The sequence below is a fragment of the Hoplias malabaricus genome, chromosome 13 (genome assembly GCF_029633855.1).
Source record: "Hoplias malabaricus isolate fHopMal1 chromosome 13, fHopMal1.hap1, whole genome shotgun sequence".
Taxonomy (NCBI): domain Eukaryota; kingdom Metazoa; phylum Chordata; class Actinopteri; order Characiformes; family Erythrinidae; genus Hoplias; species Hoplias malabaricus.
Window position 1 is genome coordinate 8,225,033 of NC_089812.1, and position 12,914 is coordinate 8,237,946.

The 12,914-nt window shown below is 40.6% G+C and overlaps 2 gene segments (V, D, J or C); both read right to left on the reverse strand.

Annotated features, from left to right (window-relative positions):
* Nucleotides 1-283: 283 nt before the first annotated feature.
* LOC136664438 (immunoglobulin heavy variable 2-26-like) lies at nucleotides 284-726 on the reverse strand. The segment is given in 2 exon segments: nucleotides 284-594; nucleotides 684-726. Coding segments are annotated over 2 exon segments (354 nt in total).
* Nucleotides 727-2,132: 1,406 nt separating this feature from the next.
* LOC136664439 (immunoglobulin heavy variable 3-7-like) lies at nucleotides 2,133-2,735 on the reverse strand. The segment is given in 2 exon segments: nucleotides 2,133-2,446; nucleotides 2,687-2,735. Coding segments are annotated over 2 exon segments (363 nt in total).
* Nucleotides 2,736-12,914: the final 10,179 nt, after the last annotated feature.

Consider the following 12,914-nt stretch of genomic DNA (forward strand, 5'->3'; position numbering starts at 1 on the left):
TGTGTTCCAGTGTTTGTGTGTGTCTTTGATATTAAATGTCCAATTCTGCGTAGGCGTCCATCCCCCATGTGTCCTTCACTCAACCAGCATGATATTACTAGTGATATTGAAAGAAGATATTCAAATTTGGGGAAAATATATGCTGCTTAATTAATTATGTCTTCTTCAGGTACACATCTCATTATTTTAACAAAACACTACGCTGAGGTGTACACACTGAATAACTGAAAATGAATCAACAGTCTTTGTACAGCACTGTGGTCTTTGTGTATCAGTGTGGGTCTCATGCGCAGTAATACACAGCTGTGTCTCCAGGCTCCAGATTCTGTCCTTGGAGAGTTACTGTGTTGCTGGACGTGTCTCGAGAGACGGTGAACTTGTTTTTCAGTGAATCTTTAGCAAATATGCTGGAGGCATAATTAATGTGGTTGATCCATTCTAAAGCTTTTCCTGCAGGATGTCGGATCCAAGCTGTTCCAAGATGACTGCTGTCAGAGATAGAAGCTCCAGTAATTTTACAGTTGATGGTCAGAGTCTCTGCTGGTCTGATGACCACTGAGTCCGGCTGGATCATCTCAGTAGCACAGAACACACCTGTGGAAAGAGCAGAAGAAGAAAGATCTGAGTACGTTTGAAGCAGTGAATCAGACGAAGTGAAGTGGGGCTTGAGCTGAAAGACTCACTTGAGGCAGTGGTCAGCAGCAGCAGAGAAACTGAACACAACATGTTTGTGCTGTGTTTAGAGGATGGACACTGCTGCAGAGAGACACACTGCTCTTATGGGGAGAGTCAGGGGTGATTTGCATATCGCTGCTGTGAGACGACAACCTCCTCTCTCCAAAATGGCTACTTTTCAGGAGAAAAACATGATCAACTTTCAATGTGAGTCAATGGAGAAATGTGTCATTCCAAGCACTTTTAGAACAAACCTATTGACCTGGTCACTGTGACACTCACATAATGTCAAGGGAAGCTGGTGTTTACAAATTTCATCATACAATTAATAACAGCAGTAATGGAGATAGAAGGTTTTGCTCAGACAGTGGTGATGTGAAGTAAAAAAGCTGAAAGACTAGAACTAAAGCTGGTTTTAAAGAGTGATGTTCCAGATGTTCTGGGTGGATTTAACAAAGCTAAAACTAACCTTATATCAGACGGGTATTTTCAGTAATAGTGTGTTCAGTTCACACTTTCATGGCACAAAAAGCTGAAGCTGAGTAATTGGTACACGTTGGTAAATGTTTGTTACACAATGTGGACGTTAGACCACACCACATCTGGACAACTTCCACCATCCCATAATTTGTTTTTGTGGTTTATACTGTTTTTGTGCCTCTATTAAAACAGTTATTCCTCCATAGACACATCCTCCATCTCCAGAGGTAGAGTTTAAGGACAATCTGAACTGTATGGTTTTAAATGTGAACTTTTACAGTAAAGCACAGCTGCCCCCTAGAGGCTGATACTGAGCACTTCACTTCTGCCTGAAACTCTGTGTGTTATTTCACCAGGGAGAGGTAAAATGGAGGGTGAGAAATGTTTGTAAACACAAAGCTCTTCCCAGTATCATCAAGTTCAGTGGCTCATAGAAGTGCATGAAAAATGATAAGATTCATTTACACAAACCACACAAACAAATATATAACAAGATTCAAAATTACACACTGCACCTCTACAGCACTGAGAAAACACCACCGCTCACCTGTTACTTACTTAATGTCCAGTAAAAAGTGCAGTGTTCAAGACGGAGAGAGAAAATGGGGCTCATAACAACTGAACAAGATCAGGTGTCTCACCAAAAACTGTCCCCAACAGATAAACAACACTTAAGGGTTTACACTCTGAGAAAGAGGAGAAAATCCAGCTCTAGTCTCACTTCAGATCTGAGAAAAAGTTCAGAAATGCTGAAGCAACATCTAAGACTCTTTAATAGACTCTGTTGTAGCTTGTTCTGCTGTAACTGATTAAGTGTATGTATTGTAAAATGAACAATATATCAGCAATATACAGTTAGTTTTAGTTAAACATTGAAATGACATTGTTATTAATTAGAGACACAGAAATAAATGGAACTACATCTCCTTCATCCTCCACACTGCAGGGGTTCTTGTACAGCGCTGTAAGCTCTTGTGTCAGTGTGGGTCTCGAGCACAGTAATACACCGCCGTGTCAGTGTTCTTCACACTCGTCATCTCCAGATACAGCTGGTCTTTACTGTTGTCTCTGGAGATGGTGAATCTTCCTTGGACAGATTGAGAGTAGTACTTGCTACTGCTGTCACTGTTAATAGCTGCGACCCATTCTAAGCCTTTTCCAGGAGCCTGTCTAATCCAGCCCATCCAGCGACCATCAAAGTCTAGTCCAGATGCTGTACAGGTCAGTTTATGAGACCCTCCAGGAGAAATGACCGCTGCTTCAGACTGGATCAGCGTTTGACCCCAACACTCTAAAAGAAACAACACATCAATTAATAAAGCAACAGAACGTCCCTGTGTTTCTCACCGTCCAGTTACTTTACAGAACTAGAACATGTCAGTTGTTGTTTAGACCGCACCAAAACTTCATGACGTGTCGATACAAATGATACACAATGTCCTTGTATTGACTGGTTGTTCTGTCCACCTTAAATGACCTGTTCTTGGAGCTGACAACAATAAGATCCAGTAGAGAAGCAGCAGGATCTTACTTGTAGCGAGGGACATGAACAGAAAGCTCCAGAAAGTCTTCACATCCATTCTCCAGGTCACTGAGTGCTGTTGATCCAGCATAAAGACTGAGTGGAGACTGGGAATAAAAAGTCTGTAAAGGACTCTGACTTTGCATAGGTCTCTCACTCTGAACTCTCCCTCCAAATAGCCCCGCCCACTTCTCCACATCCTCTACCACTGCTCTGACCCCATTCTTTAAAGGAGCAGCTATTTCCTCCAGTGATTCTCCTTCACCGTTTGACACAGGCATTAAACTAACACACAGTGGCCTGAATATATCAGACTCTGCACTACACTTAATATAAACATGCCCACCCCCATGTGAGGGACCCACTCTATGGAGTATAAACTGGTTCATTCATTTCTTGGACATCAGCAGGTACTTTGTTTAATTTAGACATGTGTCCATTTCCTTTTCTCAGAGATTCCTGGTAGCTCCACATCCTTTCAGACCCCTAGTGTTTAACTGTCTTCTCACGGCTGAAGTTTGAACAGACACAGCTGTGGATTTGTTTGATACTGAAGTGAGAGTGAAGCTTGATTTTCTCCTCACTCTCAGACAGAAGCTTAAAGTAAGTGTTTTCCTGTTGTAGAATTATTTTCTACCTCTCTGTGAAGGCTTTACACTTGGTGTTGAAACATGCAGGGGATCAGTATAAATATGTTTGTGTAACAATCCAACCCTCACCCACCACTGCATTAACATTAATACACTGTCAGTTATTATTTATTGCTGTGTGTTCAAATGGAAGTTAAATCTATACTATGCACCGTGGAAGCCATACGTCACAGAGCTGTCCACTCTGGGCTGGAGCTTATTTAAAATGTCCTTATTTAACACTGTTCTTATGAGGAGAGTCAGGGGTGATATGCACATGTCTCTCTGCTGTGAGACAATCTCTCTCCTGCAAAAGATTCTTAACGTGTTCAGGGTTCTATATGGAACCATATTCATTATTAAAGAACCCTTGAAGAACCATCATTTTTAATTGTGTCGCACCTAGATCCTGGAGAAACAATGTTTCCTTTCGTTATGTACCCTACGCTGTAGCTTGTGCCACCAGCTGCCAGCAGGGGACGAAGGAAGGGAGGCACTGATACTCTGGGAGACTCAATGTCCCAGAATACCAAAGGGTAATTAGTGCCAACCAAATGTACCTGCTGGTTCTTGCTTTAAGGCTGTGGCAAACAGTACACCTCTGTACACTCACAGGTCACTGCTGTGGTCAGCATCAGCAGAAATGTGAAGAACATGATGCTGTGTTGAAGATGCTGTTTCAGTCTCCAGTGCAGATATATATCAGCGTTCATTCTATATATATGTTCATTAAATATTTCCTGTTTGGCTTGCCAAATATATATATACAAACCAGATTCCAAAAAAGTTGGGACACTAAACAAATTGTGAATAAAAATTGAATGCAATGATGTGGAGATGGCAAATGTCAATATTTTATTCGTAATAGAACATAGATGACAGATAAAAAGTATAATCTGAGTAAATGTAACATTTTAAAGGAAAAATGTGTTGATTCAAAATTTCACAGTGTCAACAAATCCCAAAAATTTGGGACAAGTAGCAATAAGTGGCTGGAAAAAGGAAATTGAGCATATAACGAACAGCTGGAAGACCAATTAACACTAATTAGGTCAATTGACAACATGATTGGGTATAAAAAGAGCTTCTCTGAGTGTCAGTGTCTCTCTGAAGCCAAGATGGTAAGAGGAACACCAATTCCACCATTGTTGCACAGAAAGATAGTGCAGCGATACCAGAATGGTGTTACCCAGCATAAAATAGCAAAGACTTTTATGTTATCATCATCAACCGTGCATAACATCATCAAAAGATTCAGAGAATCTGGAACAATTGCTGTGCGTAATGGTCAAGGCCGTAAAACTCTACTGGATGCTTGTGATCTCAGGGCCCTTAAACGTCACTGCACCTCAAACAGGAATGCCACTGTCAAGGAAATAACATAATGGGCTCAGGAATACTTCCAGAAAGCATTGTCAGTGAACTCAATCCACCGTGCCATCCGCCGTCGCCAGCTGAAACTCTACAGTGCAAAGAGGAAGCCATTTCTAAGCAAGCTCCACAAGCTCAGACGTTAGCACTGGCCCAGGGATCTTTTAAAATGGAGTGTGGCAAAATGGAAGACTGTTCTGTGGTCAGATGAGTCACGATTTGAAGTTCTTTATGGAACACTGGGACGCCATGTCATCCGGACCAGAGAGGACAAGAATAACCCAAGTTGTTATCAACACTCCGTTCAGAAGCCTGCATCACTGATGGTATGGGGTTGCATGAGTGCGTGTGGCATGGGCAGCTTGCATGTCTGGAAAGGCACCATTAATGCAGAGAACTATGTTCAGGTTCTAGAACAACATATGCTCCCATCTAGACGTCATCTCTTTCAGGGAAGACCCTGCATTTTTCAACAAGATAATGCCAGACCACATTCTGCAGCAATCACCATATCATGGCTACGTAGGAGAAGGATCCGGGTACTGAAATGGCAGCCTGCAGTCCAGATCTTTCACCTGTAGAGAACATTTGGCGCATCATAAAGAGGAAGGTGCGACAAAGAAGGCCCAAGACGATTGAACATTTAGAGGTCTGTATTAGACATTAATGGGAGAGCATTCCTATTTCTAAACTTGAGAAACTGGTCTCCTCTGTCCCCAGACGTCTGTTGAGTGTTGTAAGAAGAAGGGGGGATGCCCCACAGTGGTAAAAAATGGCCTTGTCCCAACTTTTTGGGGATTTGTTGATGCCATGAAATTTTGGAACAACATGTTTTTCCCTTAAAATGATACATTCTCTCAGTTTAAACTTTTGATCTGTGATTTGTGCTCTATTCTGAATAAAATATTAGATGTTGGCACCTCCACATCATTGCTTTCAGTTTTTATTCAAAATGTGTTTAGTGTCCCAACTTTTTTGGAATACGGTTTGTGTGTGTATATATATATATATATATATATATATATATATATATATATATATATATATATATATATATATATATCTCAGTGGCGGATGCTGGTCTTTCCAGGAGGGGAAGCTTAATTTCGGCCTACATCATAAAATTTGTCGGTTTATTTATTTGTAAATTCTACCCTCCGTTCCTTTTTAGAAAATTATCTTTGACCCTGTCGTACCAACAAGGCGTCTTTACCAGGCACTTGACTAGTATCCTCTCAATGGCCAGTAGAGCTAGCCCATGCGAAGTGTGTCCGCCTGTGCTCCCACGGATCTTTACACCAAAGGATCACTGATTCGCTCATTTCGTTGTCAATCAAAAAGGGATTCAGCCTCAGACAGATCATCCAATCATCATGCAGAAGCTGAGCGTCCGCGCCAGCCGAGGCCAGCTCACTACCCCATAGACCCCCAGAGATGCTGAGAGTCAGATGGGTGGGACAAAGGCCAGCATTTATCCAATGATTCGTCTCGTTTCGCTGCACTTCGATGCTTTGCTATTGAACTCTGTGGATGCTCAGCGTCCGCACTGTTTAAATCACTGTGAAACTGTGCGAATGATTGAGAGGAAAGCTGGGTCTTTACCCGTGATAAGAAGCTGATTCTGAACAAAAGTTGAGTGCGTTGTAGTGCATATTTATTCAATGACATGTACACACAACAGTATATATTTGATCACTTATGTTTTTACATTTTAGGGGAAGCTGAGCTTCCCTTGCAGTCTTAGAGCAATATATATATCAACTCTATAAATAAAGAGTTGATAATTAATATGGAATATTTTGGAAGAAATAATACTCTTTTCCCTAAATTAAAGAAACTGACTGAGAAAATGGAAAGTGTAACTGTCATTTTAATAACTCTTCTATATGTTATTAAATAATGTTATTAGGAACAAGATTTAATTACTCTTTATATTCCCCCCTAATGAAATGATTGGACTGAAAGTAATCTCAGCATTTTTTCAGAATTCTCCAAAAGAAAATATTGTAAAGATCCAGTAATCAGAAATATATCTGATATGTCTGTTGTTTTAGGAGCACTTTGACCACAACCCACGTTCTTTAAGATCTGGGTGACATGAAAAATTTAAATACAGTGAGGAATCTGACTCTAGAGACTTGGCTATGGGTTTTTGTACACCGTGTTCATTAATTTGTGTCACAGTGAGTCCCTCGCGCAGTAATACACAGCTGTGTCCCCAGTGTCCAGACTCTGTCCTCGTAATGTTATTGTGTTTGTCCCAGTGTCTCTAGAGATAGTGAACTTGGTTTTTAGTTTATCACTGTAAGCTGTGCCCCCACCACTGCTGATATATCCAATCCATTCCAGAGTTTTTCCTGAAGGCTGTCGGATCCAAAATGTAGCATAGCTAATGACTGAATACGAGACCTTGCAGTCAACGGTCAGAGCCTGGTCTGGACGGACCACCACAGAAGCAGGCTGGGTCAGTTCTACACAGTGGACACCTGTGGATCAGAAATACACAGAAATACAAACTGATTATATTCATCTTGGACATGAACATAATCTCAATAGTGTTGAGTGTTGTTTACTGAGGAACTGACAGGAAGCAGCTGCCAGCAGAAGCAGTAAAGATGTAGAGAACATGGTTGGTGTTGAAGTGTAGGTTGAAGCTGGAGCTGTGGGATCTTCTCTGTCCTCCACACTTTAATAGAGAGAGTCTGATCTCCTAAATACACAGAGGTCCAGTGGGAGGAAGCTGGTATTTGTTTATCTAGTTATCCGTGAGAGGACTCCAGTGGTGTATATTGTGTGAGTGAAGGAAGATCGCTCCCTAGTGTTTAACCGCTGGTACATATTAGAAACAACAGCAGCTTTGGAAACAACAACCACAACCCATGCCTGTTCACTGCTGTTTACTGTAATATTCTCCAATGATTCCGCACTGTGTTATGAAACAGAGCTCATACTGACATCTAGTGGCCTGGATGCATGATAGACTCTGTAGTAAGTCTGCTTTAAATCTGGACACTCCTATATACTGGGGACCAACTCTATGGAGAATAAACTGGCTCATTCAGGGACAGCAAATTTATTTCATACTTCATCTGATCTGAATTCTTTTTTTTTTTTATAATATATTTCATAACTATTACATGCTATACTTTGTTGGGAAAATGACTGATTGCATATTTAATAGAGGCAATATTGATGTTAACAGTTTATTTAGACTTTTATTTCTGACCACATCTGCTTTGTTCTTCACTTGCAGGGTTTGTGTACAGCTGTCTGTATGAGTTCCACCACTGTGCATCTCTAGCGCAGTAATACACTGCAGTGTCTTCAGCCTTCAGTTGAGTCATGTGCAGGTAGAAATTGGAGCTGTCCTTGGACGCAGTAAACCTGCCATGAACTGACTGGGCTGAGCTTTTATAAGAGTCAGAATAATAGTAAATGATCCACTCCAGTCCTTTCCCAGGAGCCTGACGGATCCAGTACATATTAGTGCTGCCCACACTGAACCCACTGCAGGCACAGGTCAGTTTGTGGGATCCACCTGGAGACACTGTTACTGACTGTTCAGACTGTGTGAGGACGACCTGAGAGTGGACACCTAAACAGAGGCACAGAGGAGCAGCAGATTACATTTTTATTTCATTGTTCAAATGCATTCATATGGATCTTCACAGAGAGAGAAACATCTGACTCACGTCCTGCAGCGAGCAGCAGCAGAAAGTAGGTGATGATCATTATGTTGATGGACACAGAGCTGGTCAAAGTCAGCAGAAACCTGGAGATCTGCTCAGTTTACTCTGTTTATGCAGAAGAGATGTGATAACATTTGCATGACGAGTCAGTGTTATGAAAAACAGCTGCAGTCGCATTAAGAGAACTGTGGACTTTTATCAGTGAAGGGCGCCCCCTACTGGATATTTCATTTCAACATTCTCAGAGCTTTGTGAGATATTACAGGCCCCTGTTGTGACTGAGGGACAAGCTCAGTAGGATGTGAATGGAATGTATTCTCAGCATTTGTGATACTAAATCACTGACTACAATTGTAGGTGTCTGTAACTCAGTCAGTAAATGTATGAAAATAAATATTCAACAGTGCATTTGGACACAATGAAATAAATAGAATAAAAGGAGCTGGACTCAAAGCATGCACATACATTGAATACTTTTGTTGTGTATTTCTTCTGGGGTGGTGTGGTGTGGATGATGAAGAAGATTCCCTGCCAGACACCTTCTAGATGTTTAAATAAATTTTTATTTCACAAAAGGACAGCATCTTACCAGCCATAGGAGCTGGGAGAGAATCAGGTCAATTTCATTTGTCTCTCCCCTTCAGCTCCTTTCTGTTTCGTTTGTATATGGTTATTTTTCCCTTCCAAATATGTTGAAACACATGGTCTTTGTTTACATGTTCTCATGCTTATGTCTGAGAGAGAACGAGAGAGGGGCTTCCTGTGAGTCCTTTACCTTAGGACAGTATGGAGTTTCCAACATTCATAAACCCTCGCATATATGGACAATTCCCTTCATAAGTGACACACACTTAGTAGCATATGCATATATGGACAATAAAATATACTTCACCTTGTAAAAAAATAAAAAATAAATAAATAAATGCAACAGCAATGGAACTGAGATATAATTACATTTCCTAATCAATGGTCCTGAACACCCCAGTCATGAGAGATACCTACACTTACATTTACAGCATTGGAAAATACTCCTACCCAGATTGACCTCCTGTTATCATCATATTACAGGAAATATTGAATGTGGAGTTAGGAAACTTGTCCAAGGACTTCAGTTGGTGTAGTGCAGTATGGTTGTCTGGGTCAGATATGAAACCCCAGTCTGCCACCTAATGAGCACAATTGGCATTTGTTTCTGAGAGTGTTCTGCTATATATTATTTACAAAATAAAACATACTAAGGTTTCTTGACCCTCAACAGTGTTATTGGCTATGGGCTCTTCACGTTTACTAATTAATAAATGAATAAAGAAAACAAACAATATGAAGCAATGTATGAACTGTTTAGACACTCTGCTGTGGGTTTTTGTACACCGTGTTCATTAGTGTGTGTCACTGTGACTCCCTCACGCAGTAATACACAGCTGTGTCTCCAGTGTCCAGACTCTGTCCTCGTAATGTTATTGTGTTTGTCCCAGTGTCTCTAGAGATAGTGAACTTGTTTTTCAGTTTATTATTGTAAACTGTTCCCCCACTGTTACTGATCTATCCGATCCACTCCAGAGCTTTTCCCGAAGGCTGTCAGATCCAACCTGTGTGATAGCTAGTAACTGAATATGAGACCTTGCAGTTAATGGTCAGAGCCTGGTCTGGACGGACCACCACAGAAGCAGGCTGGGTCAGTTCTACACAGTGGACACCTGTGGATCAGAAATACAAAGTGATTAGATTCATCATCTTGGACATGAACATAAGCTCAATAGTGTTGAGTGTTGTTTACTGAGGAACTGACAGGAAGCAGCTGCCAGCAGGAGCAGTAGAGATGTAGAGAACATGGTTGGTGTTGAAGTGTGGGTTGAAGCTGGAGCTGTGGGATCTTCTCTGTTCTCCACACTTTAACAGAGAGAGTCTGATCTCTTAAATACACAGAGGTCCAGTGGGAGGAAGCTGGTATTTGTTTATCTAGTGACTCGTGAGAGGGCTCCAGTGGTGTATATTGTGTGTGTGAAGGATGATCGCCCCCTAGTGTTTAACAGCTAGTACATAGTATTAACAACAGCCCACGGCCTGTGTCTTTGTTTCCTGCTGTTTACTGTAATCTTCATTAATGATTCCGCATTATGCCATGATACAGAAGTTATACTGAAACCTAGTGGTCTGGATCATGACAGATTCTGTAGTAAGTCTGCTTTAAATTTGGACACACGTATATACAGGGGATCCACTCTATGGAGAACAAAATGGTTCTTTTATGAGGGAGGAGTGGGTGCTACTGGACTGCGAATAATACACCAGTTACACTCAAGGCCTTGTAGAGTTCAATGAAGCTGCTGAGACACTGGGGACTGTTAATATGAGACAGAAAAATGGAAGAGAGATTCAGTATTACTTTACTGTACTGACTACACTACCAGCATAACACTGACCTCCTGTACATTTATACTGAAGTATATATTAATGAGATCATTACCCAGCATTCCTCACAGTGTCTTTAGACTGAATCTGTGTTTGTTTCTAATGTTGGAGATGCTCTGATCATTTCAGTAAATTAGTGTGAGGGGTTCAAGTCTGAATGTAAAGATAATGCTGTGATATTAATAAGTCTGATATGTTATCATCTATAATTCTCTCTGAATTCAAGAGCAGTCTGTTGCACTGACAGCAAGGGTTGAATATGAGAAGTACCATACACAAGTCTGATATTTTTTATCAATAATTTACTCTGAATTACCTCCAGAAGCTTTTAAAATATTCATGTATTATTTTTTATGTAATGAATTATAGTTAAAATGGCTTTAAAAGTGTGTGGCTTATTGTTTTGTTTTGCTTCCAGTTGAATGAATGTTGCATATGGATTAAAACAGATGGCAGTAAGTTTTTGCACAGTGCTCTCACTCAGCTGTAACATGGTGTAATATCTGGCGCAGTAATAAACAGCCGTGTCCCCAGTCTCCAAGCTGCTAATGTCTAAGAAAAGCACATTGCTGCTGGTGTCTCTGGATATTGTGAAGCGATTCTTAAAGGAAGAGCCAGAGTCTATAGATCCACCACTCCAGATGATCCCAATCCACTCCAAGGCTTTTCCTGGAGGTTGTCTGATCCACGCAGTGCTCCAGCTAGTGAGGGCATAGCCAGAGATTTGACAGGAAATCTTCACTGATTATCCAGGAGACTTCACCTGATCAGGAGATGAGCTCAGACTGATGCCATGGACGTCTGAGAAAAGGAAACACATCATTAAAACATTAGATTTATTATATTTTCTCATAAAGAGATACCTACAGCATTTAAACAATGACCAGTGTCCACTTACATGGTACAGAGACCAACAGGAACAGCAGAGTCCAGCTCATCTTTGCTCTGTGTCTGGGTGCTTGTGTCCAGGAGTTTTATACACTTTGTGGAAGTAGCTGGTTCACAGTGGTAATGGACTAGAAATTTACATACTCGCATATGATTAAGGAGGAACCTTTAAAAGTGATTCAACAACATCAGCTGGTAGCACTTCAGGTTTAGTCAACAATGTAGATTTGTCAGCACTAAATATGTGAAAAAGACATTCACTGTCACAAAAACTGTCACTGTGGTGGTATTCTCAAAGGTACATTTTCAGTTAATTTAGTTAGGGAACATTATTCTATTATAATTCTAGGTTTTAAATTGTGCTGATGTCATACATCCTGTTTTATCACCATGAAATATAATATTATTTTATTTTACACAACTTTCTAATGAAAGCTTTCAAATATTCACCTTTCTTTCTGGAGAAGAGGATGTAATGTACCTTTAGGGAACACAACTGGACTTTAACACCATTGTTGTACCTTTTTTAAAGGTACATTTACATTTGTTTGTACATTTAGTGACTAATAATATTCCTCTACACTTTTTTCTGAGAGTGTACCAGGGTCTCACTGCTTTTAGTCACTGATCAATAGTTAATAGATTGATAGATGTATCTGTCCTTGTGATGTCATTTGGCTCCAGACTGAGCCACGGTCAGTGAAGGAATGGCCAGAACACTCATAAGACAGAGGATGAAATTATTCTTTAATTCCCACATTCACTTTCCCTCCTGATGAAATGATGGCACCATAATTAATCTGAGCACATTTCCAGAATTCCCAAATTCCATCTGATTTATTTTTTGAGATTTATATTCCCAAGAAGGCTTGAGATTAATTGTTTATTGGTTACTTTTACAATTTTTATTGTTACAATATTTTAGAAATCAGTAATATACGCTCTGTTGGTGTGTGTGTGTGTGTGTGTGTGTGTGTGTGTGTGTGTGTGTGTGTGTGTGTGTGTGTATGTGTGTGTGGAAAGAGGCAAAACAGTGTATTCGGTGAACTGGACATTGGTCCTTGGGGATATGACTGACTGTGTCCTTATTAGAGGCAAGATTGATGTTAACGGTTCATTTAGACTTTTATTTCTGACCATGTCTGCTGTGTTCATCACTTGCAGGGTTTGTGTACAGCTGTCTGTATGAGTTCCACCACTGTGCGTCTCTAGCACAGTAATACACTGCAGTGTCTTCAGCCTTCAGTT